Source organism: Bidens hawaiensis, unplaced genomic scaffold (assembly GCF_021521415.1).
Source record: "Bidens hawaiensis isolate Kalapana, Puna unplaced genomic scaffold, B.hawaiensis_p1.1 tig00014401_1, whole genome shotgun sequence".
Taxonomy (NCBI): Eukaryota; Viridiplantae; Streptophyta; class Magnoliopsida; order Asterales; family Asteraceae; genus Bidens; species Bidens hawaiensis.
In genome coordinates, this window is record NW_027492244.1 from 438,996 (window position 1) to 460,940 (window position 21,945).

The window sequence follows — 21,945 nt, forward strand, 5'->3', positions numbered from 1 at the left end:
TGTGTTTCATGGATTTGAATTTTCCTTATTTTTGCACACATTAAATCTTTTAATTTATGAGTAACTACTATATAAATAAATAAGAGACAATAAATAGATTGAAGTTTAGGGTATTTATATTTGGAACATAATTGGTGGACCAAATGCGACTTGAATTAGCATAAGCTCATCAGGTGTATGATGCCTTTCACACGACGGCTGGAAATAATCTCTACAACTACATGTCACATGAGGCGCACTAGATTATGTAAATAATTGTTTCTTTGAGTTTGATCCAATTGCCTCATGCAATGTTTGTCGTTTTGTTGCTCAATAATTACTAAGGTTTAGTTAAAAAAATTTTATTTATATGAGTTTAGATAATTCAATATGTTATGTTGGACAATAATGGAAATAGTAGAGAGTTTTTCTTTATCGCATTTAACTCATTAAAAAGCTTCTCAAACTATAAGTGTCATTTTAAACTAGAATGTGTAATATTAATATAAATTTTAACAGTGCAAAGTAATTAATATAACTTACTCTACATTATACTTAATATATAATTTATGGGTATGGATAGAAAAATTGTTGTTATCATACCAAGTAACAATCAAATTTATAATGGAAATAAACCGTCTTATACCATACTTACTCAACATAAAGAAGAGAGAATGGTGAAAATGCAGGTTTTCGCTTGGTTTTAAGTTTTTGAAAACCGTTTTCTTGGGTTCATCATTTGGGTTGAAAAATATTGACCCAAAATATTAAATGTGGTTTAATCATTTTGTTAAGTTATAGTTAATTGACTATTAATACATATAACTAAAATATCTGGGTAATAAGTCCAAACGTCCAACAATGGTAAATAATGTTATCAAGTTAGTTCATGATCAAGGAAGTCAAGATAATACTTCCGTTAGTTTTACTCTAAACAAAGTTTATGGTATTATTTAATTTAACGGTTCATTAGTATTTATTTGTATACTAAATTATATATATATATATATATATATCCGGTTCTTGACTCTGGTTCAACCATCCAACTGCTCCCACGGATATACCAACAAATACATCATTGCCAACACCTTAATACGACCGCACCGTAACACGCGGGTACTTATGCTAGTAACTTTAGAAGTACGTGAAAAAGTGAAGGGTTTAAGACATACTTCCACAGTTTTATAAATTTGTCGTCTTTTATTTACTTTCCTAATTAAGCTAAAAACATCTTGATCATTCCCTAATGCTTGGAAACAAAAATCCAAATCAGTTTCCACTTATTTAAAAAGGTTATCGGATTTCAACAATCCTAAATTTTACCTTTTAGTCAGGATTAATCACAACTTGGGAAATGTTTACAAACTGTCTCAACTCTAAATGTATTTTACCCCGGCAATTCTGTACTGATTAAAAGTTAACTATGTTCGTTTTTTTATGACGTGGACTGCTTATGTGTCAAAAACGTGTCTTCTTGTTGTACTTTTAGTTAGTGTGGATCGTTGAACGAAAACAAGTTTAAAGTTGTGTATGTTTGTAAACATTTTTTGAGTCGGATTAATCGCAAACAATAGATGAAAATTGGGATTATTAAAATCTAATAACCCTATTTATACTATTTATTTTTCTACTTTTTGCTAAACTCATCTATGTATATGCATTCAGCAAAGCTTGCTGAAGAAACACTAATTGACCCCGGGCAGATCACGGATAATCTGGGGGTTAAATAGATGTTTCCCACGAGGATGAGGTCCAGCAAAGAAAGTTGTTCTTCAGGTGACCTGCAAAACAGACACCGTAAGCTCGTCACTGAGAAGGGGGGGTTCCTCCTTGTGACCACCCTCCGGTGTGAGAATCAGACTAGATTGCTCTGAATATAAGTGTATATTAAGAGATTGCTAGAGAAGATATGATAATGAGATATCAGATGATGTCCTTACCATTCCAAGGTGTTGAAGTATTTATAGCCGAAGGTAGGTTTACAAGAAGGTACAGCCGGCTGAATAGTATTCCTGTTCTACCAACAGTGGGCTACGCACGAGCCATGCTGGTTGGTGGATAGGCTGCGGCTGATAGTGACAAGGACGGCTGTATACTGTTCCTTTACTGCCGGCTATGCACTGTTCCACCAACTGTAGGCTACGCACGTCCCACAGTGAGGGTTGGTGAGTAGGCAGTGGCTAATAGTGACAAACAGTACTAGAGGGTGCTCCTCCTCGTACTGTTGTCTGTGAGCTGTCACCCTGTGATTGGTTCATGGGCTGCTTTGGTCAGATATTGTCTATTTTGTCCATACCTTGGCAGGTATAGTACAAAAGATCTTCTAGAAGCATACGGACTGGCTCATTTGGGCGGGAGTATTCCCGCCTTGCTCATTCCTTCAGGTGACATTACTGAAGTATCAAGAGTTAGTGCCTTGTGCGTGTAGCCTTGCTATTAGTGCGGGTAGCCTTCCCTGATGGCTTGTATCCGCAGCTGCGGGAACAGGCGGGGTACACCATTGGGAGGCTTTCCCTGCGGGAACAGCTGGCGTACTGCGCGTAAGGTCTTCATCTCTGAGCATGGTGGGTCCTGCGGAAGCAGTTGGTCCTTGCGCAGACGTCCCTCTTCAAGGTGAGTCTTGCGGGTTCAACTGGGCTCTGCTGGGACCTACCTCTTCAAGTCCCCCCAGTCCAATGTTCTTCTCATGAATTATTAATAAGTGAGGTGAACTTTTGGACTTTAGCAAGGGGTTTTGAAAAGGGTTTCTAGTTTTAAGGTTTTCCGTGGGGATTCTTCCCGCGGTTTTCCTAATGTCACGCAGAAATTCCCGTCTTTTCTGCTTGATCTTTGGTATGATGCGGGTAGGTTTGTAACCTCCTCGCAAGTCAGGAGCGTTGAGTTTCACTTGTAGAATCTCCATGAGGTTTTGGTAGTTTTAACATAGTGATCAATTATGTTAAACAACCAATTCCATCTTGGAGCTTCAAACAATCTAGTTGTCAACGATCCCGCTATGCGGGGATGTTATTTCTCTTTCCGAGAGCATGGCTCAGAAGATCATTCTTGGTTTCAATTCCCTGCGAGTGCTAAGTATGTGAAGGGTTTCGCCTTGACACTGTACCCGCACTCGTCTTATAGTTAGTTTACTTCCAAGGTATTCTTGGCGTCCATTCTCTGCGGGTGCTAAGTATGTGAAGGGTTTTACCTTGACACTGTACCCGCACCTGTCTTATAGTTACTTGGTTGCCCAGGTAAGGGGATATATTCCCTCATATTTTTGAATATTTGAATCTTTTTGAATTTCTTTGAAATTCGAAGAGTTGGTGAAAGGATAAGAACAGTCCAGACTGTTGAAGGACGTTAGTGTCTGACGGTTTCTTCTGACAGTTTCAGGACGTGCAGGAAGTTATGACGACGTGACAGTATATGATCATTTCAGGCGCTTTTTCAGGCGCGTGGGCGCGATTTTTCGGGCGCGTGGGTGCGGATTTTACGGCACACGTCTCGTCAACAGCTGTTGCCAGGTTGCTTTTTCCACGTGTCATAGTTTCATTGCACCAGCTCATTTCTCTCTCCTCCGCATTAAATTCATCGCATTTATTGCGATGAGTATATAAAGGGGGTGAGGGTTCACAGTAATCTACACTTTCACTTCTCTCTTCTTCTTGTAAACGATTTCCGGCGAATACTCACTATTCCGTCGAGCATTCTTCTGAAATCATTCTGTTATATCCAAAACATGTCTTGTACCTGTGATTTTGAGGCCACTGCCGAAGAGTCTGAGATGTTCGTCGAGAACCCGACTTCGACGTCCGATAAGGACGACAAGAGCACTGCTGGTGAGTGCCAGTGCGCTCTTCCTACTGATCTCTATCAGTACATCGTCCGGAAGTTCATGCTCGAACCTTTCGAGCCTGAGTTTCCGGAGCCTCATCAGACGGTGTATGATGCCCCCAAGGGCAAGATAGGGGTGTACGCCGCATTCTTCGTCTATGGGAATATGAGGTTCCCATTGACGAAGTTTGTGTACCGTGTTCTGGAGAGGCATGGTGTACACTTGACGGAGGTACACCCAATGGCGATCGCAAAGATCCGCCATTTCGAATGGGTGTGCCTGGTGTGGAGCCCCATGTCGACCGCCTGATGACCTTCTACTCCTGGAGGTGCATCCAAGGGTGGTACACCCTGGTCAACCGGATCAAGGGTATGAAGATTTGCGCAACCGAGCGCAGTCTTCGGTCGTGGAAGCGGGAGTTTTTTTTATATCTCCGCTCGCGTCATCCCGATAGCGATGACGTTTAAAAACAGGAACGCGCTCCCGAACCTTCCCGCCTTGAATTATCAGGAGGCGGAATGGTTCTCCAAGGTTTCCCGGATCCAGTCTCCGGTTTACCGCTTTGCGGAGTCCGGGATGCTGATGCTCGGGATGAGCCGGGTGTGGAAGGAGGCGTCCAAGATTCCCATCGTCTTAGAATACGGTTTGAACTCTGTCCCTTACGGTATGCTTTGTCTTCATTGTTGATTTAAGTTTTTCTTCTAACTGTTTCTTCTTTTATTTCAGAAGGGAATGACTTGCAGTCGCTCCTGCATCCGCGGGAGGCTGATGGTCCCGCTCGGATGGGTACTCGTGCTCTAGGTGAGAACGAGTTGCCCATCCTAGAGCAAACGGCGGATCGGTTCGTGGAGGTCTACCCGCCAGGCCACGAGATCCTAAGCGCCAGGCGGCCAGGTAAAGAACTTTTTAACCCTCGCCCTGTGAATGCTGAAACCTCTGCGGGAATTCCTCTAATTCTGTCATCTTCTGATGAGGAATCCGCAGATGGTCCTTTGTTGGCGAGGAAGAAGAAGGCTGCCGGCGGGAAGGGCAAGGCGACAGTTGCCTCCACTGCCGATCCGGTGAATCGGTCTAACTCAGAGACCGAAAGTGAGGAGGTGGCGGGGAACCCTGGTGGTGAGACCACTGTTCCGGAGGCTCAGACGGCTGTCACCTCCGAACAGCCCCGGACGACGACGGTCACCGGCGTGAAGAGGCCGGCTCCATCGGGTTCGTCCCCGCGTGTTCGCACCTTCAAGCTCAAAAGGACTCGTAAGTGTAAAGTTAATTTTAACTTCATGTTTCTGCCATTATATTTAAATATGTTGTCTTCGTGCAGGCGTGGATGCAACCGCATTCCCGAGTGGAGCGGGAAGGAGTGCGTCTGGACCCATGACGGTAGGTTTGGTCAACCTACCCGAGGCGATGACCCAGGCGGCTACGCCTGCTTCGAGTGTTTGTTCAGTTGCTCACCCTGTTGAGGCAACTGTTCCACTCGTAACTTCATCCCCGCCGGCTGTGAGTGCCATTTTTACGGAATCCTTCACTGAGCCGGCGGTGGTTCCTTCTGCAGGCTCTTCTGCCGCCGCGGCCACGGTTGTGAGTTCACCTCCGGTGAGTTCACCTCCGTTGGTTTCCACCGCGACGGCCTCCACTATGCCTCCTCCTGTACCGGCGAGAACGGCCGGCTCTTCAGGTACATACGGGGCTTCTCGCCAACCTCTGCCTCATTCCCATCTGCCTGACCTCTTGGATGGATTTCCCTTAGGTTCAGGTGATGGGTTTGGCGGCAATCGGCCTGTTGTCGACCCTACAGGTGCGTAGGGTTCTTTTGGCTGGTTTTTTTTTTTATATATCTTTTCCTAACTGCTTTTTGTTTTTTGCAGTGTCGGATTCCAATGAAGTGTATGTTCCGCGATGGAACATCCGCCGAGGAACAACCCTTCGCACGTCTGTGGACTGCGTGGAGTGGGCGCGCCACGCAGCTCCCAATGGTGCGTTGGGGGAAGCAATGGCTAGCTACCAAGAGGGTAGGCTTAGCACGGAGCTTCGAATTCTCCTGGCCCGGATGCAGCCGCGCGTCGAGCTGCTTTGTCGTGAAAATGACAAATTAAAGGCGGCGCGTATGCAAGAGGTGGCTCAGGCGCGGGCCATCCGGGAGGAGAACAGGAGACTCTCCGCCACTGCTGCGGAGAAGGAGAAGGCGTTCAAGGCCCTCGAGGTTGACGTTCAGGCCCGGCTTGAGGCCCGTTCCAAGGCTGCCCAAGCTGTTAACGAATAGCTTCGGTTAGCTAAGGAAACCACACGGAATGCAACTGAGAGGGCCGTCAAGGCTGAAGCTGTTGCGGAGCCTCTACGCGTGGAGAATGAGGAGCTTAAAGCCAAATTAGAGGCTCTCCAGCAGGCTCATGATGCCTTGGCCATGGAAGACGCCAAGAAGCTCCAAGAGATCCTGGACCATAGGGAGGTGCTTGAGCATACTGAGCGTAAGCTTAAGGGCGTCGAAGAGGCTGCAGCGAAAGATGTGTTGCTTGCCAACCTTACAAAGAACGAAGCCCAACGCGCCCGTAATGAAGCTCAAGCTGCCCTCCAGGAGGCTCTGGTTACCAAGGAATGGCTTCTTCGAGAAGCATTGTCTCAGGTATGTATAGTCTTCATAATGTCTTCATGCTTTTCTTTATACCTCGAAATGTTAAGACATTTATTTTTTTTTTTGTAGGTTGTGCATCGGGTCTTCACGGATACATCTTACGATGATGCTATGAGCGCAGCCCTCAACGCTTCTCACGATGATGGGGAAAAGGCAGGTTTCCTGCTTGGTCTGGGATATGTTGAGAAGGGCATCCCGCCTTCTAACTTCCCTCTATATAACGTAGATACTGACGCTGCTTACGACCAAGCAGTGAGCCAATACGCTGCCTTCCCACATCCGGTGGTGGAGAAGGTGGACGAAATTGCTGCCGTTGATGATGGGCTAGCTATTCTCAAAGCCTTCCTTGAACCGCCACCGTCGACTGATGGTGCGGGAACGAGTGGGTTTGGGGGGAGTGATCCTGAAGTTTGAACCTGAAGATCCCTTCCCACCGTTAGGATAGATTTTTTACTTTTGTATAGATTCTCTTGTATGCGGGTATGTACCCAGCAATCCTTGTAATATTTGAATTTCGATGGAATAAAGATTATTTGCCAACGCCTTGCCTTGTTTATTTTACGCATATTTTGATTTAACTTAGGAATTTCTTGAGTACTTGGATAAGTTAACTTTTTAACGTGGCAGATTATAAGTTTAAGTTTTGCTTCCTCTTTCGTGATTGTGCGGGTATGACCGTCACTTTCACTTGGTAGGATGGCTAAACTTTACTTATATCTGTCCTGCGTGGAAGTTTTCCTCATCTTTTCCTTAGAAATTTTCTAAGTATTTTGAATAAGTTAGCCTTTCTACGTGCGGTTGTTAATAGGTTATTGTTCAGTTTCCTCTATCATGATTGTGCGGGTAGGACCGTCACTTTCATTTAGTGGGATGACCAAACTTTACCTATAACTGACCTGCGTGAAGGTTTCCCTTATCTTTTCTTTTGAAATTTTTACCGTTTTATGTGTTTATGCGGGTTTTGCCGCCTTCCACACGTAACGACTTACTTCTTCCCATATTTATGCGGTGAATACCGGCATATCAGTGTGGGAAGTTCATAAGTATAAAGGTAAGGCTATCAACACAATGTGAAAGGAGAATCATTTCCATTAGAAGTGGCTCTAGGCCTTTTCTTTACAAGTTTGGAATTGATCTACATGTAACATTTGCGTAATTGAGCTCCATTTCATGCTCTTGGGATGGGAGTGCCATCGAGCCTTTCGAGCCGATATGCGCCCTTTCCCAGAACTTCTTTGATAATGTATGGCCCTTCCCAGACCGGGGCCAGTTTTCCTGGGCGTTGTTGGTTCGAAGCCTCGTTGTTACGCAGTATGTAGTCTCCTACATTGAAGTTGCAGAGTTTTACCCGCGTGTTGTAGTACTTTTGCATTTGTCGCTTGTAGTTCTCTTCACGCACTGCGGCTAAGTCTCTGCGTTCCTCGGTTAGCAGAAGGTCTAACCGTCTTTCCGCATCATTGTCTTCTGGCTGAATCAAGACCCTTGGTGAGGGTAAACCAATTTCGACCGGGACCATGGCTTCAGTGCCATAAGTGAGGCTGAACGGGGTTTCTCCCGTACTGGCCTTTTTCAGCGTTCTGTTTGCCCAAAGGACGTGCGGAAGTTCGTCCACCCAGCCGGATTTGTGTTCCAAGAGTCTTTTCTTTACGCCTTCGACGATGCTCTTATTTGCTCTTTCTACCTCACCATTACCCTGCGGGTGCACCACTGAGGTAAAGGTGTGGGTGATTTGAAGTTCTTCCAGCCACTTTTGTAGCTTCTTGTCAGCAAAGTTGGTGCCGTTATCGCTCACCAAATTCTGTGGAAGTCCAAAACGACAAATAATAAATTCCCAAATAAATTTTTTGATATGTTTCGCGGTTGTTTGGGCTAAGGGTTTTGCTTCTATCCACTTGGTGAAGTAGTCGATGGCTACCACTAGGAACTGAACGTTTCCTGCTGCTGTAGGAAATGGGCCTGTCACATCGATGGCCCACTTCTGAAATGGCCATGAAGAGGTGACTGGAACAAGTTCATTCTTCGGGCGATGCGTGTTGGGTGCGTAGAGCTGGCAAGACCTACACTTTCTGATGTTTGCCAGCGCATCCGTATGCATCCCCGGCCAAAAGTATCCCGCGTTGTTTAGCTTAGCTACAACAGCGCGTAGACCTGCGTGTACTCCACAGATGCCTTCGTGTACTTCCCTTAGGAGGTAGTCAGCATCTTGGTTGTCCACACATCTTAAGAGTGGGCCAAGAAAGTTACGTCTGTAAAGGATGTCATCGATGAGTTGATAATTCAGTGCTTTACAGCGTAGTTTTCTTGCCTGTGTTTTTGACTCTGGTAGTATACCCGTCGCAAGGTAATTTATTATTGGTGTCATCCACGTTTCTGTGCCGGTTTGGATGACACAAATTTCCTTGTGCGGGACTGAAGGTGCCCCGAGGAGTTCTATGCGGATGTCCTTTCCCAAGTGGGTGAAGGCTAATGATGCAAGCTTGCTTAACGCATCCGCAGATTTGTTTTCGCTACGCTTGACGTGTATGACTTTGCAATCGTTAAAATCGCGCATAAGGGTTTTTGCTTGTGCGAGGTACAGGGCCATTGTGTCGTTCACGGCCGTGTACGTCCCGTTTATTTGGTTGGCTACTAACATGGAATCCACGTGGGCTTCCAAGCATTTCACTCCCATCTTACGCGCAATTCTCAGCCCGGCCAAGAATGCTTCATACTCGGCTTCGTTATTCGTACTTGGAAAATCCAGTCGAATAGCGTAAGTGTATTCTTGGCCTGCTGGATTGGTTAGTTTCAACCCTGCGCCTGAACCCTCGTTACTGGCTGCTCCATCAGTGTAGAGTCGCTAGACATCATTGATGTCCTGTGCTGGAGAGGGTTGAGCCTCTTCCTGGCACTCTTTTTCCCGCGATGCAGGCACTTCCGCAATAAAGTCGGCCAAAACCTGGCCTTTTATAGCTGGTCTTGGCTTATACTTTATCGCGTATTCCCCCAACTCAATTGCCCATTTGGCTAGGTGTCCCGATAACTCGGGTTTGCGTAGAACGTTTGCAAGTTTGAAGTTGGTGAGAATGGTGATTGGGTGACCCTGGAAATATCGTCTTAACCTGCGTGAAGCGTGTACAAGTGCTAAGACTAATTTTTCGAGGGTAGAGTACCGGGTTTCTACGTCTGTTAGGATACGGCTGACATAATAGATTGGCATCTGGATGCCTTTCCGTTTTACTAGCAGGACCGCCCCGGTTGCTCTATCTGTTGCGGAAAGGTATAGGATTAACTCCTCCCCCGCTTCTGGTGCTGTGAGCGTTGGGAGTTCGATCAAGCGTGACCGAATCTCCTGAAAAGCTGCTTCCGCTTCTGGTGTCCAGCGGAAGTGCGTTTTCTTTAAACAGTTTCTCAATGTTGACACGAAAGGAAACGACTTATCCGCATGGTTTGCCAAAAAGCGATTAAGTGCGACTAGTCGTCCATTCAGTGTCTGAGCCTGTTTGATGTTAGTAGGTGATTCCATTTTGATAATGGCTTCGACCTTTTCAGGGTTCGCTCTGAAGCCATCTTTAGTGACGATGACCCCTAAGAACTTCCCTTCTTCCATCCCAAAGGAACACTTGCTCGGGTTGAGCTTCATGTTTATCTTCCTGAGCGTGTTGAAAGTTTCTTCGATGTCTTTCAACATCGCTTCTGCGTCAGGGCTTTTGATGACCAAGTCATCCATGTAGACTTCCAAGTTCCTCCCAATTTGGGCATGAAACTGGTTGTCCATCAGGCGTTGGTATGTGGACCCGGCATTCTTAAGTCCAAATGGCATCATTTGGTAACAAAATGTGCCATCGGGCGTCCGAAAAGCGGTTTTGTCCTGATCATCAACGGCCATGTGGATTTGGTGGTACCCCTTATACGCATCCAGGAAGCATTTAAGGCGAAACGGTGCTAACGAATCCACCTTAAGATCAATTTCGGGTAAAGGATAACAATCTTTGGGGCATGCTTTGTTCAAGTCCTTGAAATCTATGCACATGCGCCATTGTTTGTTATTCTTTGGTACCATAACGGGATTTGCAACCCATGTTTGATATCTGCTAACGCGTACGATGCCTGCGTCAAGGAGTTCCTTGACTTGGGTTCTACACGCGTTAGTTTGTTCTGGCCCCATTACTCTGCGCTTTTGTACGACTGGCGTAACAGCCGGGTCGCACTTGAGCTTATGCTCTGCCTTACTTCGGGGTACGCCAGTCATGTCAGCTGGTGTCCACGCGAAGATGTCAGCATTTTTCTGTAGTAAGCGTTTGAGTAAGGTACGCGTGGGATCAACGACTGTTGGGCCAATGGTAACGGCCTGGTCAGGGTATTTGCCATTGAAGGCCCATCTTTCCGGGTCGGTGATGGTTGGTTTAGCCATCTTTGGTTTGGGTTTAGATGAGACAGATGCGATGCATACCTGGGGAGTGCCGGTGATCATCGCTACACCCTCAGCTGTTGGCCATCCCATCATGCCGTGGACTGAAAATACCACGACATTGAATCTTGCCATCCCATCTCTCCCGAAGAGAATGTCGTATGTGTGGTGTGGCTTCCTCATCACGACAAAGTCCACATCTTCTGTGCGGGAGTGTTTCCCGTCCGTAAGAGTGACGGGGAAAGATAGGATACCCAGGGGGGTGTTTGTGCTGCCGTCGAACCCTTCCATCGAGGTGTAGACCGTTTCCAGGCGTTCCTTGTCTTCGTCATCTAGCTTGTCGAAGAACTTCCTGTACATCACCGTTGACGAGGCGCCGTTGTCAGCAAGAGTGCGGGAAGTGATGTAGTGCCCCAGCTGGCTTTTGATGACGATAGGGCCTTCTTTGCTGGGTCCTCCTGGCACTCGCGGGAAGCGCACCTCAGCTTCCTTCCACGCGCATGGTTCTGTCGTTCGCCTTTTTCTTCATCTGATGTTGCCATGAACCATGTTGATGCTGATGTCAACGGGCTTTCGTTCGTTGCCTCTGTACCGGTTATCATTCCTTCCTCCCTTCTTGATTGATGCCACAACGTGTGCAAGTCTTCCATCCTTGACGAATGTTTCAACAATATCCTTCAAGGATGTACACTCCTCCGTACTATGACCCTTTGTTTCGTGGAAGTCACAGGATTTGCTTTGATCCGCATTAGGTCGCTGCCGGATCATTGGAGCGTTTGGCCATGGGAGTTTTTCGGTGGCAAATATCTCCGTGACGCTTTTGGTGAGTGGCGTCCACCGGTGTTTTCGGCTTGAAGGGTGTGTGTTATCCCTTCCGCCAACAAGAGGGCGAGAGCTGGATGAGGTGTCAAAGTTTACCCTTGACTGCCAAATACCTAGCTTCCTCTTTTTGTTCTGCCGGGCGATCCGAACATTGTTTTCTCTGGTCCTCTGCGTGTAGAGGTGTGTACTCTGGGGAAGATCCCTACCCAGTTACTTCTCTGTCTCGGCAAAGCGCTTGGCCGCCGTCATGATGGCATCCCATGTGGATGGCATGCCGTCCTTACCCGTTAACGTGCGGATAAGCTCTGGGTATTCGGTGCCCTGGATGAAAGCGGCGCGAACAAGATCTTCACTTATGTTGCCCAGACTCAGCTTTTTGGAGTTGAAGCGAGTGATGAAGTCTAGTAAAGATTCATCCTCCTCTCTAACGCAGTTAAGGATCGTCCACTGTTCTTCAGTATATTTCCTCTGTTGACTGAAGTGTCGGCTGAATTTGTTCTGAAAGTCCGCCCAATCATAGATGTGGTGGACCGGTAAACGATCGAACCATGCCCTGGCCGCTCCAACCAGTGTCATCTGGAACATATAACACCACGTGGGTTCCATCCAGTTGCTGACGGTTGCCCCCGCAATGAATCTGTTCAAGTGATCGTCTGGGTCGGATAGACCATCATAAGTACCGATGTTGGACATTTGTTTGGCAATTCTCGTGGCGATTGCTTCCGCAATGTCCCTTGCAAACTTGGACTTTCCCGCATTTGCAGCAGTTGGTTTAAAGGTTTTGGAGAAGTCACATGGGTTTCTCCCCGCGTTTGTTGGTTTAAAGGTTTCTCCAAAATTCCTTGTCGGTTGGAAGTCCGTTTCCTTACGCTTCCCTTTGGCCTTATGGCGAGGGTTTGCGTCGGTTTCGGATTCTTCCCGCTCATCGTCCGAGTACTCGCACTCACTGTTCATGTTGAGATGTTGGCGAGTACTGTCGAATTCGTCAGCCTGTTGAAGTGAACGCAAGCGTTCATCCAACTCAGCTTGGAACTCTTTCTGACGTGCTTCGGCCCACGCCTTAACTTGATCGAGTGTTTGGCGAGGGAGCCTCGCCTGTTTCTCCAACTGGGCATCTGTGAATCCCAGTGAAATATTGTTTATTGCACTTGTCCCGGCTTGGGTAACCGGGGTAGTGTTCGTAAAATTTGTATAACCGCCGGTGTTCCCCCCAGTTGCTGGGGTTGTGGTTACCGGGGTTTCTTGGTCACTTACCGGCCTTGGGACCGGAGTAACGTTAACCATTTCTTCAGAAATTTTGGAAAAACTAAGAATTAGTTCTAGCTTTTATGCACAGATGGCGCCAATGAAGAAACACTAATTGACCCCGGGCAGATCACGGATAATCTGGGGGTTAAATAGATGTTTCCCACGAGGATGAGGTCCAGCAAAGAAAGTTGTTCTTCAGGTGACCTGCAAAACAGACACCGTAAGCTCGTCACTGAGAAGGGGGGGTTCCTCATTGTGACCACCCTCCGGTGTGAGAATCAGACTAGATTGCTCTGAATATAAGTGTATATTAAGAGATTGCTAAAGAAGATATGATAATGAGATATCAGATGATGTCCTTACCATTCCAAGGTGTTGAAGTATTTATAGCCGAAGGTAGGTTTACAAGAAGGTACAGCCGGCTGAATAGTATTCCTGTTCTACCAACAGTGGGCTACGCACGAGCCATGCTGGTTGGTGGATAGGCTGCGGCTGATAGTGACAAGGAAGGCTGTATACTGTTCCTTTACTGCCGGCTATGCACTGTTCCACCAACTGTAGGCTACGCACGTCCCACAGTGAGGGTTGGTGAGTAGGCAGCGGCTAATAGTGACAAACAGTACTAGAGGGTGCTCCTCCTCGTACTGTTGTCGGTGAGCTGTCACCCTGTGATTGGTTCATGGGCTGCTTTGGTCAGATCTTGTCTATTTTGTCCATACCTTGGCAGGTATAGTACAAAAGATCTTCCAGAAGCATACAGACTGGCTCATTTGGGCGGGAGGATTCCCGCCTTGCTCATTCCTTCAGGTGACATTACTGAAGTATCAAGAGTTAGTGCCTTGTGCGTGTAGCCTTGCTATTAGTGCGGGTAGCCTTCCCTGATGGCTTGTATCCGCAGCTGCGGGAATAGGCGGGGTACACCATTGGGAGGCTTTCCCTGCGGGAACAGCTGGCGTACTGCGCGTAAGGTCTTCATCTCTGAGCATGGTGGGTCCTGCGGAAGCAGCTGGTCCTTGCGCAAACGTCCCTCTTCAAGGTGAGTCTTGCGGGTTCAACTGGGCTCTGCTGGGACCTACCTCTTCACTTGCCATGCCATAATCATCTCTCTTTGTTAGAAAGTTGATATGTGATTGTGGGGTTTGAAAATGCACAAAAAGAGACATGAAACATGTTGAAGGAGAAAGAAAGAGGCTTACTTGATGCAACTAATAAATTGGGATGACGAGTGTGATCGTTGACATAGTTATTATCCTTTTCAAAGGGCGATCGTTGACCTAGCTTAATTAGAAGTATGCATAAAAGGACCCTCACGAGGTGACTTAACACCCAATCACCCATTCTAAACGATCATCCATATATGTAACAAAAGATTTAACACTAGAATAAACAACAATGATCGCAATCGTAATTTCTTCCCATGCGCAAAAATAACGAAATATCAAACCAGTTTGCTTTAAATCAACCTACCTCCACCTCTGGTACAGTATAGATTATTAATATTATTATAATTAATAACTAATAATTAATTAATAGTATAAGATAATAATAATAATAATAATAATAATAATATCGATCCTTGGGCACCATTTCTCGAGCGCTATTGGTTTTACTTCCCCACCAACCCCCAGACACAGAGATAGATATAGATATAAATATAATTATATAAACCACCACCCACTCGTGTCAACAACCTCCTCACTCACCTAAATCAATTTTATTTTCTATAAGCCACAGATCCCAATTTGGTGCTTCACAGATCCATTGCAAGTTGCAACTAAACTCCTCATGGGTAAAATATACACTTTGAAAGAGGTTGCTGTGCACAACACTCCCAAAGATTGCTGGCTCATCATCGACGGCAAGGTATGTATACGAATCTGTTCCATGATTCATGGCTATTATTACGGATCTCATTTGATTATGTTATTCTTCTTCTTTCACTCTATTTGAAATCTTAAGTTATGTCTCGATGCAATTACTTGCACGTGTGGATTCATTCATTTTGCTAATCTGTTTCTTTAATCTGATCGGATCGGATCGTTCTCAACTGGTTGCTAGTAGTTGTTGCATTAAATAGTTTTTCTTTTGACTTTTTTAGTCAAACCAAGTGGTTTGGTTCAACTTTTGATTTAGGGTTCAAACTGCTCTAATGTACTCAATCTGGAGTACACATAACTTAATTACTTTATTATTTGAATATTAAATACCTAATGATATTTAAGGACAAAATAAGGAGTCTTTGTCTGCAAATAATCAGGTTAAGTTTTTATTATGGTTCGAAAAAATTCTGGATATAATTTACAATAATCAGCTTAATCGCACATCCAAACGCCACCTCAAACCATATAAATGAACTCCATGTTAGGTACAGAGTCAAGTTTTCTTTAACTTCACTTCTACTTCATGAATCCAACTTATAGAAGAAAATGATTGTGGCATTTTGGCAACTATGCTGACAGTTTTTCAGTTTTCATCATGTTTTTGTGGTTATATTGTTGAATCGTGATATTAGTGTGTCCTGTTAAAGTTATTTTAGTACGGGTGGGATCCGGTACAAATAAAATTAACATACTGAACATACAAATAACTAATAATTACTCTAGTTCAAAAGTTATAGTGTTAATTATTCAAGTGTTAACATAAATTTACTTAGTTATTTGTACAGTTCTCACGATAAAAGTCATTTGTATTTGATCCAAAACCTAAATTAGTATATAATCATCATGCGTCAAGTTGTTTCAGTTAGGTCATGGTTTAATGTGTTGATGACTTGGTGCAGGTCTATGATTTGTCAAAGTTCTTGGAGGATCATCCAGGAGGCGATGACGTTTTGTTATCTGCCACAGGTACAACACTCGATTTTTTGTTTTTGTTTTCATAATTCAAATTTTACTGGTATAAGGGTATAACTGAAGGGGCCTGTTATAGAAACACCACAACCATGAGTGTACAACAGTGTGCATAGGGGTGTTTAACGAATTGAATTTCTAATTTTCGAATTTTGAAAATTTGAAGCTGGGGTTCTTTTATGGAACAATATGAACTAGAGTTTTTCAACGAATCAAAACCACTACAAACTTGAGTTTTTTAACATTAAAATACAAGTCTATAAAACAAATAAATCATTCAAAGTTACAACATCCTAATATTCAAAGTGGTAACGTCCAATTACATGAATTTATAACCAAAGTGATGAACTTTCATTTTTAGTCTTCAGAACTTAAAAGACCTATGAAATTTATCTTTTTATAAATATGTATGTTAATAATAAAAATAAAATGTCTAATTTGAATTCGAATTTTGAATTGAATTTAAAATCATAAATTTGTATTCGATTACTAAACCGAATTCGAACTGAATTGGATTCGAATGATTGAAAACCGAATTCGAAATTCAGATCCGAGTTGAATCAAATTTTGAGTTCCTCAAGTCCAATCCAAATATTGAACACCCCTAAGTGTGCATGTCATATCATACGGGTTGATGATCTCATGTGGGTTGTATGGGTCAAATCAACTATGCACACCAAAGCCTGCACATCATACGAACCCTTTGTTAGGGCCAAAAATGGTTATACGGGCTGTATGATGTCAAATCAAGTAATCAACTTTGCGTACCAGAGATTGTCACATCATACGCGCCGTATGATAGGGGAAAAAATGTTCATACATGCGGTATGACCTTGTGAGTAGTCAGAATAGTCATTTGTCTGTCAATCAAAGCAAGGGTAAATCAGGTTATTTACAGTTGTTGGTACCTCAAACCAGGGCTACAAAAAAGTCTTTAGTCCTTTTATTGATTTAAGCTCCATTGAGTCAAAAGTTTCTTTAATTCAAGTACAAAAATGAACTCAAAACATATGGCAAGTCAAGTTAAAGCTCATAAAAACTCGATTTTTTAAACGATGGAATTTTAAATGTGTAAATATAATGAACTTTTGCAGGAAAGGATGCAACCGATGATTTTGAGGACGTGGGCCATAGCACAACCGCTAAATCCATGATGAATGAATTTTATGTTGGTGATATAGATACAGCAACAATCCCCTCAAAGGTTGAGTACAAGCCTCCAAATCAGGCTCATTACAACCAAGACAAAACACCTGAGTTCATCATCAAGATTCTGCAGTTCTTGGTTCCATTGGTGATCTTGGGTGCTGCAGTTGGGATCCGATTCTATACAAAATCATTGTAAGATCATGATCTGGGTCTTTCAAATTTGTGTCTTTTAATTATGTTGTTTAAGAGTTTGAGTTGTTCGTGTTCTTGTTTCTTGATGGTCGATTATGGTGGACTTTAAGATAGTAATATGAGATTATGAGTACTTCTTTTAAATATCTTTGTGACCTGTATGCATCTTTTTGAGCTTGTTTCACACAATATTCTTGAGCTATTCGAGCTCTTGAATGAATGTAGTTTGTGTAGACATGGTTTATTGGGGGTTCGACAGGTTTGGTAATACGCTAAAACGGGTTTGTGTCGGGTTAGCTTCACCAAGTTCAACACACAGCTTTTTGTCTATTTTTTCTTGAAATTTGTAAATAATCTTTGTTTTAAGTAACACCGACTATTAAATTATATAATTTGAAAATAAGTTTATACTTCACAACGTATAGAATATAAAAGTATCATTAAATACGTATCCAAAAAAAATTCATTATTTACAAAACTAGTAGAATGAAGCATTACTAGACAATGGCCAAAGGAAAATAGAAACAAATATTTAAAACTTTTGGGTATATGGTTAAGGTAATCGGACCGGATATCACCTAATCTAATGCCCATGCCTGAACCAGCATATTTTCTTTTATCAATACTATACCCAAATACTTGTACCGGATGCTCGGGTAGTCTTGTCATTTTTAGGTTGTTTTTTTTATTTGATACGTCACACTGTCTTAACCATGTTTTTATAGGTTGTTACTTGATCCGTTGAGATAAAATAAAACCAGAATCAACTAAATTTAGAAACAGCAACTTTAGTGGCTTCTTAAAGACTCAATTGTCTTTGGTAGTTTGGTCAGACAAAAGTCAAAACCGATACTGGATAGAGCAAATCCAACACAACTTATATACAAGACTGGAAATGAAAAGGTGCACTGTAAATGTCAAATAATAGTAAAATAAATAAATACAAAAATAAGGGTTTAATACTTGTTTCATTCTGTCCTGACTGTTACCTTAGAGTCAGTTCTTTGTGAATGCCTAGATGGAGAACTTGATCTTGATCCTCTTGAAGAAGAATTAAGCCCAAACAGGTTCAATTTTGAAATCTTCTTTGAAAAACTACTCATGAAATTATGTGAGCTTGATTTCTCCATACTCCTCTTCATGCACACATGTTCTTTCTCAAAATCATTCAATCGCATTCTTAACCGAGTCAACTCAAGTTTCAACTCACGGTTTTCACGTCTCAGTGACGCATAATTGTCTTTTGGTGACATTGCAGCACTGAGACCGCCGCTGTTGATCCGCCATGACTGGTAGTGTGGTGGCGGTTTGAGGTTGTCTTCAGGGTAGTTGCAGGATAAGGCATTTCTAAGCCGTAGTTGCTCGATGTATAGGACTTGAACAATTGATTGGAGAGGTAGGCGCTCGTTTTGTGCAGCGTGTGCGCCCGCTTCAGGTGATAGTTTATGGAAATCAATCAATTTGCATAGCCTTTTTTTGTCACATTCTGATAAACCCGGGTGAGCCTGCAGGTTTTAGTGTTGTAAGAGCTGTATAGCAATGTGCATAAAGCCAAAAAAACAAAACAACCCTAACCGAATTTGTGGACTTTCGTTTTTTATCTTGAAAGTTAAGTTATTTATATGAATTTAATAAATAATGTAACTAAAATATTTTAGCTCAAATATATAATAATATTTAACAAAGAGATTTAGGCTCAAAGTTTAAGACTCAATTTATTTTCTTTGCAAATTTATTTTGGCAAAAGATTTTTAAGCATAAACGGTAAAACCAAGACTGAACCAAAACCATACCAAAAACCGAAACTGAGTGGATTTCAAAAACTTTAATACCGGATATTTGGTTTGGTTTGATCGCAAAACCGATCCATGCACATCCGATGAAGGGTAGACCTGTAATGGATCAGAAATGTATAGGTTGACTTTTGAAGTCAAACGGTCAACATTTGACCATGAAAGTCAAAACATACATTTTCGAAACTTCTTTATGTCCGAGTCTGATAAAGCCTTTAATATTTATAGACAAAAAAGCATAAGCTTTGACTTTTGAATGTCAAACTGATATAGGAAAGTACTAGTTTGACCACAAAAGTCAAAATGCATGTTTTATGAACTAAGTATAAACCATAAACACAAATATACGTACTTTGAGATAAACATCAATCGATCGATACAGACCGTCATGAACTGTACGAGCATGCGCGGGTAAGCTTTCAGCCACCGCAATGAATTTGGAAAGTTTAAGGTTTATTTCCGGTGCTATTCCAGCAAGATAACTGTCAACCAACTTTGAAACTTTAACCAAAGCCGTTTGCGTCGGTGAATCCGGCTCATCCGACTCAAACCCAGAACCATCACCACCATCTCCATCCATTTCATCATCACTATCATCTTGCTGTGAAAAGTTAACCAGAATCCTATGAACCGCATCAACATCAAACAATGTATCATCCGCATGCCTTAATGATGGGATCAAAAGATCATCAAGTGTCGCTAAATCCAACTGCGACCCAATCCGTCTTTCTAAATCAACCCGACAAGCAGTGGCGCAGTTAAGCATCACCGCAGCCCGCAAAAGCCCGAAAAGAAAACTCAACGGGACTGCGGGCTTCTCAACAGGAAGTAACCCGACAATCGTTTCCACCACGACCCGTTCGTGGCCCAAAACTCGGGCATCAGATTTTTTCCCGTTGAGATTATACAAACCCGTTAGCTCGTTTTCTGCATAACTCATAAGCGACTCACCGATACTTTCTGGTCTCACACCGCGACATTTCATCGCTGTCATAACCCGTTTATACATATCGACCCGAAGAACTGATAAATCTTTAATCCACCAGTCGGTACTTTCACCCTTCACTTGTCGGCTCATGTGAAGCCGACCCGAACTACTATACTCAAGCCTTGAAAAGCTCGATGCGATTTGCTCGACACATGCTTTAGAAGCTATTGCATCGATGCATCGGGTGATAATTTTTAAATCATCGGCTAATGGGAGCAAGTTTTCGGTTTGTTTTAACACCTCAACTGACATTTCAAGATTCTTTGTGACGACAGTGTCGAGATACTCGTTGGCGCGGGACCCGAGGTTGCGGGTCGAGTATTTTTCAGTCATTTCTAGGTAATCCGCGACACAACATAGTTGTGCCACATTTAATGATGTTATTTCGAAGTTGATACCGTAGCAGAATTTAGCAGCTAGTTCGAATGTTTCCGCGCCTCCTGGTAAGCTAAGAAGTTCCACCTTTGATATAGCATTGTCCCGGTGATCGGCTACTAGTTTTCGGATTCGACCGCATCGTGAAACAAGAGGGAACTGAAACCACAAAAATGTTTATTTTTCACATGAGTATGATTATAGAAGTTTGACTTTTTGGTCAAACTCATATTGCCTTCAATTTTGTTAGGAAATGTAATTGTTGGATAAGGTTAGCATGATATTATATAATGAAGGAGGTGAAGTTGAAAAGTAAAATAATATTTGCTATGAAGTAATTGTGACTGAATTTACTGAAAACTTAGAGATGGAAGTTTGACTTTTTGGTCAAAGTCATAATTCCTGTAAGATTCTTAAGAACTGATTGATTGTTAGATTGATGTAACTACAAAAGAATCCGAATGAGTATGAATGCATTGCTAACAATATGGATTGATGTTTTACTTCATGGTCAAACAACGTTTTTAAATGTTTTCATTCGAATTTTAGGGAATTTGGCGACCTAGCGGACCTTATTACCTTTTAAGTTGAATTTAAGTAGATGTAATATGAGGGATTATATGAACTTTAAAACATAGTCCTTGACTTCTTTTGTATAAATTCAAAGATTATTGTCACTATCTCCGTTTCAAAAGAAAACGTAGGACAACAGATATGAGTTCAAGCTCGAAAATGAAAGTTCATGTTAAAGATTCAAGTCAAATAATATTATAGCAAAAGTGTGTGTATAAAAGGTTTAACTTTTAACACAAGATTTTAAAAAATTGATTGCAAAAGTGTGTTTGAAAGGTTCAACTTTTGATAACAAGTTACCTTGTGCAATCCAAAAACAGCCCCATTCACTTCTATTGTTATATCACTCGGAACATCACGAAATATCCTGCATACAGAAGAAAATAACCTTTTATTCATTTTAAAGCCAAAGTTTCATTTTAAGCCTCGCCAAACCAAATGGGACCCGCATTCGTATTTGCAAGTGCACCTATCCTCTAGTGAATGACCAAAATACACACGATGACACGATAAAGATTTATTCGGGTATCAAGCATCTATACCATATGACAAAAAAAAAGAACAAAAAGTATACATGACCAAGTGACGTACCATTCGTTATAACGTTGGCGGGAGCTCTTGGTGGTAGTGAGCTGAGACTGAGGAGGGTGGTGGGGGTGGTGGTGGTGGTGGTAGTGGTGGCTGTCCATGAAGAAAGACAAAGGAGCAAAAAGAATGGTGGAGTGTTAGAAGAGCACAAATGTTTGTGAGCTTCTTCGGCCATATTTTTGGTCAATTATGCAAAATCATAGGATTGCAAATGTCCAAAACAATGGGCCTCTCTTTCTCTTGTAGGGTCATCAAAACAATTAATAAGAATAATGATAATAATTGTTTTTTCTTTATGATACAAATGAATATATAAGTAACTTTAGCATGAAAAAAATACAATGGTAATCCAATTGTAGGATACTTTTTGATAGCCATAAAAATGGAATTTATGGAAAGCCTTGTAAACGCATTATTTTTCAAAAAAACTTAGACTTTTGAAAAAGTTATGTTTCACTTTTTGTTGAAATGAGTCCAATTTAAAATACAAGTAAAAAAAATAAGTCCTGTCGGATCTTTTGTTTCAAATATTTTATAATTGAATTTTTAATGT

At 42.7% G+C, this 21,945-nt stretch overlaps 2 protein-coding genes across 2 annotated transcripts; one reads left to right on the top strand and one right to left on the bottom strand.

Moving 5' to 3' along the window:
- Nucleotides 1–14,610: 14,610 nt before the first annotated feature.
- On the top strand, nucleotides 14,611–17,219 carry LOC143546533 (cytochrome b5-like). Its single transcript, XM_077038187.1, has 3 exons — nucleotides 14,611–14,748; nucleotides 15,665–15,731; nucleotides 16,829–17,219. Exons 1-3 carry the CDS (start codon nucleotides 14,671–14,673, stop codon nucleotides 17,077–17,079), a joined length of 396 nt encoding a protein of 131 aa, XP_076894302.1. The 5' UTR covers nucleotides 14,611–14,670; the 3' UTR covers nucleotides 17,080–17,219.
- Nucleotides 17,220–17,840: 621 nt separating this feature from the next.
- On the bottom strand, nucleotides 17,841–21,703 carry LOC143546548 (BTB/POZ domain-containing protein At5g48800-like). The gene is made up of 4 exons (XM_077038200.1): nucleotides 21,396–21,703; nucleotides 21,105–21,171; nucleotides 19,221–20,390; nucleotides 17,841–18,580 (listed from the first exon to the last, which is right to left on the bottom strand). The coding sequence occupies exons 1-4, from the start codon at nucleotides 21,491–21,493 to the stop codon at nucleotides 18,044–18,046; spliced, it is 1,872 nt and encodes a 623-aa protein (XP_076894315.1). The 5' UTR covers nucleotides 21,494–21,703; the 3' UTR covers nucleotides 17,841–18,043.
- Nucleotides 21,704–21,945: the final 242 nt, after the last annotated feature.